Below are 6,106 nucleotides of genomic sequence, written 5' to 3'. Positions count from 1 at the left end.
TAATCTTTACCGTGCCACTTTTCAGCTTCAACTCTTATTGCTCTAATATTTTACCGACCTTGATTTCACTGGGTTGATCTGGACCTTTTTGAGGACACCCAGGGAAGGCCTGTGTGGTTTCCATCCATCCCCACGGATGGACGTCCACTCACAGAGATGGGGCAGTGTGTGCCCAGCCAGGCCAGCTCACTGCGGTCAGGGACGCTAGTCCCACTTCCGACCTTCCCGAGGCTCTTCAAAGACAGAGCGTCTTCCCTGGAGGGGGCAGCCAGCCCGGCCGGCAGGGCCTACACCAAAGGGAGAGAATGCGCCTCCGTGTTACCCCAGAACACCTTTAAGCCGGCAGGAAGGGTCCCACCCTGGATGTGACTTTATGGGACCTCTGATCTGAGACCCCCGAAGGATCTGGTCCTCTAGTGCCCAGCAGCCTGCTCCTGGCAGGGACACAGCACCACACTACAAAGCCCCTAAAAGCCACCCTACCTAGGGAAAAAGAGTCCGCCACAGTGAGGGCCGGGCATGGTCTAGAAGGGCAGACAGGGGTGGGGAGACCGATGAGCTCAGGAGATGCGGAAAAGGGGTGACAAAGGAACAGCCGGCCTTTCCAACCTGAACCTGCGTAGGATTCCGACTTCGGAATGTTCTCAAAGACCAGTGTTGGGGTTTTGGGAGGGGATAGGGAGGTAGACAACGGGCCCTATTTGTGGTGAGTGGACTAGATGTGAACAAGCATTACTCTTGTCATGGTTAAAATCTTGTCATTAAAAAACCAGAGAGGAGTCTAAAGAACTCTGGAGATGTATAAAAGTGTAAATGTTTAAGCTGAAACCAAGCCATTCTCAGTGCTGCGTATGTTATAGGGGCAAAGCAGCAGCCAGCTCCCAGAGGACACATGGAACGCTCCTGTGAGGACGGCCGAGCAGACCCCCGGGCCCCAAGAGGTGTGGAGGGGCATGGGAATGCGTGCAGCTTTAAGGAACAGGCTAGAATTTTATCTGTGAAACCCATGAAATTTCATATTCGACGTTTGTCAGCTACAATACCAATTAATACGGGAATCTTAAAAGTCAAGCCCTGACCTCTAAATGCAGGTCTCTATGGAATAACAACACACTGCTAACATCGACTAAGCAAGACACAAAACCTAACAAAAATAGACATTTATTAACAAGAAGTTATAAAACTCAAAATCTCCTCTTTGAAACACAGCTTTGAAAAATACAGGTTGCCTTTCCAAAGCAGAGGTCAAATCAATTTTATACTTTAAGGATTTAGTGTAAAACATCCTTTTATTTACTAAAATAATTAACAAATACTGGCAGGAATTTATCTATTTGAAATGTTATACAAAGCTCTGTAAGGACTCGTTAAAGAAAGAAACTTTTAACATCTCCCTTCATGCTCTTCTATCTGATACAGTTTTTGACATTCCAGCTTTGGTACCCATGAGCCCTCAGGCGCGGAGATGCGCCACCTCAACCTGCGGTGCCTCCTCTGCAGAATGACAAAGCCCTGAGAGGAAGGGTCTTCCCCAACTCAACGCTGGGTGGGCTTGTGGCCCCAAAGGACCCCACGCCCACTTTAACTCTGACCCTGTCCCACACACAGTCCCTGGAGCTTAAAATTATCGGTCAACAAAATACAGTCAACTTTTCTTGTCAGGAAACTGAGTCAATATACGGAACTTGTCACTTTGCATGTTTTCCATGGAAACCCTTGATCAACTGAACTTCTAGAACCCAGTGCTGGAGGCGCGGGACGGCAGGGACTCAAGAGTCCGGGGCAGCGGCAGCGATGTCCTTGCAGGGCATGACGATGGCATCCTGGTTACCACCTGGTGCACCCTCTGAGGCGTCGGAGATCATCCGGACGTGGGCTAAGAGGGTGTCCGGCTGCTGGGCCCCCAGCCAGACGTCCTTAACGTACAGAGACACCAGGAAGGCTGCGGCGGCTGAGGAAGAGCGACAACAAGGCCATGAGGACACAGATCTCCTCAGCGGAGAAACAAGCCACCCCACCCCACAGTGGGGCTGCACTGAGCACCCAAACACACTGCACCACATGCTCGTGGCAACCCGAGTTGAGCATGGGGATGAAACAAATGAATCTGGCCTCTGCTTAACTTTCGTGTTAATATTTTTTGTTCATTTTAAAGTTTATCTATTTGATGAATGTGTGTGGAAGGTAGAGACAGTTACAACAAGCCAAGCGCCTTCCAGGTTCTGACCATCCCCGCCGAGAACCAGCAGTGAAGCGGGGAGCAGGGCTTCCTGGAATCACCCATGCCACATCCTCAGCGGCCCGGCAAGGAGAAGGGACTCGATTCCCTGACTGCAGCCACATGAGAGACAGGTCACCCCCGGCCACCAGGACAGCTCACCTGCCCCGGCTGCTGGCCATCCCCCCGGCTCCCCTTACGTCCCTCAGTGAAAGGAACAACTCTCCCAGATGGCGGAGGCCATGCACACAGTCACAGCCTCCCTATGTTCTCTTACAGCCTTTCAAAGCCTCTGCTACTCACTCATTTGTGCAGTCAAACCTTTATTAAACACCAGCTGAATGCCAAGCACATAAACGGTGTGTATATTTGTGTGCTTGTGTGTATATATGCATATACACACACGTGTACAACACATCTGGCTACAACGTGAAACCATTCTTCACTTGGGTAATGGTGGAAACTTAGGAGAGCCACTGGTCTGCAGGGTGGGACAGGCCCCAGAGGGACACGGGATCCTGAGGCGGCCCCTTTTCTTTACTGCAGACACGATCGTCATCAAAGGCTTGACTTGAAAGCAAAGGAAGAGACGTGCTCTCCCTTCACATTCAGGCGCAATGGCAAACTCTCTGGGATCCCAGAGTCGTGGTTAAAAGGCTACGTACGCACTCAATCTAAAGGACTGACAGGCTCTAAAGCTCAGAAGCTGCTCCACCCGCAAGCCCACTCACGCATTTCTTCCGCCTCTGACCCACAAACCAGCATTACCTCGCGTGGCTTCATCCTCCTCACTCAGGGAAGAGAGGCAGAGGGTTGCAACCGCTGGGTGGAAGGGGCTTCCCGCTGGGCCCCGGGCCGCCACCAGCTGCACCATGACTGTGTTGAACAAGCAGGCCACCTGCTGCTCCGGCCCCGCCAGCCTCTCGGCACTGCAGAGCCGGCTGTACAGCTTAAATATGCCACTCCTCACGGCGCTGTCCTTAAGAAGGTCGGCCACGACCACCGGCTGTGGCAAAATATGGCTCTTCAGCCAGCCAAGGAGTCTGGAAGCCTCTGTCCTGCTGAGAGGGTGCTCAGCCACTGACCGCAGCACCCAGCTGACCACTAGGGAGGCGGTGGCGTGCACAGGGTCTGGTGCAGCGCTCTGGGGGGTGGGCTGGTCCTCAGGCTCTTGAGCGGCTTCAGGGTTCGGGAACACTGGCCCCCAGTGGGTCAGTATGGACCTCAGGAGGCCCTTGCATGTCTCCAAGCTGGACATGTCCAGCTCGGGGTCGGCTGCCTCCTCTGCCTCCCCAAGCCTCTTCTTCCGGCCCCGTGGGCCCTTGGCTCGAGCTGGCGTGACGGGCTTGTTCTTATCCTTGAGCATTTCTGTTATCCACACAGTGAGGAAAAAGGCAGTGAGACCGAGTCCCTCCTCCCCACGTGGATCCAGGCAGCGCAACAGCAGGGAGGGCATGGGGGCAGCTCACAGGCACTGGGTGCCCGGCACCGCTCCAACAGGACACGCGCCTGTGCCTGGAGCACAGCGAGCGCTCACTGTGACTGGGGCTGTCACTGCTGCTGTTAGAATGAACCAGTTTAACCCTCACCACAACCAAAGCCCCTCCCACTGTCCACGGAGGAGCCCCTGACAGCGGCCGAGCTGGAACTCAGAGCCAGGTCTCCCCAACTCCCTCTCTAGCACATGAAGATGGACAGGCCCTGTTTCTAAGCCTCATCAGCCTTGGAAATGCCGCTCTCAGAGGGAAAGACGCTGGGGGCTCTGGGTGGAACTGAGGCCCCAGGGAACATGAGACAGAGGCCTGGGTCCTGACACTCACTCAGCAGCTCCTTGACTTGGTATTTCTCAACGGCCGCTCTCAGGGCCTCCTGGAGCTGGACGTCTCGCTCGATGAGGCTCCATTTGTGCATGAGGATGAGGACATCCCTGGTGGATAGCACGGTCTCGTTCACGGTGAAGCGGTTCATGTCCTTGAAGGCCTGCAGGACAGTGGCCCTGTACCTCAGCACAGAGCCCAGCGCCTCGAAGAAGCTGGTCAGCTGGGCGGAGGCCAAGGCGGGCCTGTGGGGAGCCAACGTCACAGAGTGAACAAAAGCTTCCTCCTCGTCCTGCAGCCCAGGACTGGGGTGGCTGCCGGTCAACACCACATACCCAGAGGTGCAAACAGTCCATCCAAGGCCCGGGTTTCACTTCACAGCAGACATGGAGCGCGGGCCCCCAGTCACATACGACAGGAAAAAGCAAGCAAATCCAGGGGAGGCAAAAAGGGGAGCGGAATCTGACCTCCATCCCGGAGACAGAGAAATCTCCTGGAAACCAGGGCTAACCGGGAGAGCAAGGCAGAGAGAGCCCAGGGTTAGGGTGCCAGCCCCCTCAGGAAGCAACTCAGGACCCCACTTCTCCACCTCACGAATACTCAGACGTGAGTGAAGAGGCCCAGGAAAGCCCCGGGACAGCATCGCCACCCACTGCCCAACGTGCCAGTGGTCACTGGGGGAACAGGTCCCTCTGAACCCCAGGAATTTAAAACTCAGTACCATCCACCCCACACACTTTTATAATTACAATCTTGATCTCAAATAGCAATCAGTTCTCAGAGACCAATGTGCCTTTCAACAAGCCCAAAACAAGAACCGTGGCTATCCAGCGTGGATTTACAATTTACTTCAGAACACCGTAAAACCAAATGCCCTGCTCTTTACCAAGAAAGTTTTCATTCTGAGCTTACTATCCACTTGCTATTGATCTTCTGGTTCCAATTAGCATATTTCTGTTCCCACATCAGAAATATGAGTGCACACAGTATATTTTCTCTAACACAAGGGAATCTGAGAATTCAGCTCTCTTAAGGAAATCAAGAGCATTATTCCAAGGGGTCAGAGGAAAATACTGAAATTTCCAAGAAAATTCATGGACGAGTAAGTGTGCAGGCTAACGAAGGCAAAGGAAGCCTAAGCGCCCTCACTCTCTTAGGTTAAGGTCATGGAAATACGTTCTTTCTACAAGACATCGCTTAGAGAGCTTGAATCAAAACACCAAGATAGATGCTCTACCTGCTAAAAATGGTCCGGGACGGCATATTTCAGGTTCTCAGAGTATGTTAAGCTCTCAAGGTCTTGAAAGGAGCCTCATAAAGTTGAAGTGGAAAAGAGGAAGCAGCTAAGATGGGTTTCCTGATGTCACCCACAACTGACAGCAGCCCTCTGGCCTAGTTCACACCAGACCATGGCCCAAAGCCCACTTGCAGAACTGTGACCAAGGGCAACACTGAGAGGTGACGTCCACAAGTGGTCGACACCAGGGTCACGGTGGCGGGCGAGGGTCTTACCTCAGGTGCTTCGTGAGCACAATGAAAACATAAAGGAATTCATTGACCAACTGCAGGGCGAGCAGCTTCGGGGGCTCCTGGGGCCCAGCCTTGCAAGGAGGCTGGCTCTCCCGCTCCACTCCTTTGTCCCCCAGGTTGGTCACCCACAGGGTGTGCAGCAAGGAGATTATGTTGGAGAGCAGCTGGGTCTCCAGAAACCTGAAACCAAAGGGGGAATGCTCTCTCTGTCACATTCTCTCCTTTCACTGGCATCTTCTGGAAGGGGTGGGAGAGGACCACGGAACAGACTACGATGGTGGTGGTAGCACCAGGCAGTGGCTTGGCAGGCTCTTCCCCTCCCCTAACAATTGTCTGCTCATCCTCCCACTGCAGCCCCCAAACAGGCCAGTATCCAAGTAAAACTGGGTGCCTGTTCCACAGATGCAGCTTCAACAGAGGGCAGGCCCCGCTCTCCCTCCTAACCAGACCACCACCCTAAGCCCCCACCAGAGAAAGTGCTGGAGCCGCTGCAGTAGGAAAGAAGAGCTGTCCCACCCACGAGAACAACTCGACTTCTAAG

General features: G+C 53.7%; 1 protein-coding gene across 1 annotated transcript in view; it reads right to left on the bottom strand.

Annotated features, from left to right (window-relative positions):
• Window positions 1-1,145: 1,145 nt before the first annotated feature.
• The window catches only part of LOC124234274 (nucleolar pre-ribosomal-associated protein 1-like), a 68,574-nt gene continuing 63,613 nt past the window's right edge, over window positions 1,146-6,106 (bottom strand). The window contains exons 36-39 of the mRNA XM_046651534.1: window positions 5,548-5,745; window positions 4,039-4,280; window positions 2,987-3,586; window positions 1,146-1,951 (exon numbers count right to left, since the gene is read on the bottom strand). Of these exons, the coding sequence (XP_046507490.1) occupies window positions 1,770-1,951; window positions 2,987-3,586; window positions 4,039-4,280; window positions 5,548-5,745 (1,222 nt within the window). The 3' untranslated portion in view covers window positions 1,146-1,769. The remainder of the gene's footprint in view (window positions 1,952-2,986; window positions 3,587-4,038; window positions 4,281-5,547; window positions 5,746-6,106) is intronic.

Source organism: Equus quagga, unplaced genomic scaffold (assembly GCF_021613505.1).
Source record: "Equus quagga isolate Etosha38 unplaced genomic scaffold, UCLA_HA_Equagga_1.0 73442_RagTag, whole genome shotgun sequence".
In the NCBI taxonomy this organism is placed as follows: domain Eukaryota; kingdom Metazoa; phylum Chordata; class Mammalia; order Perissodactyla; family Equidae; genus Equus; species Equus quagga.
The sequence above is the reverse complement of the archived record's forward strand: the minus strand, read 5'-3'. Positions and strand labels throughout refer to the sequence as shown.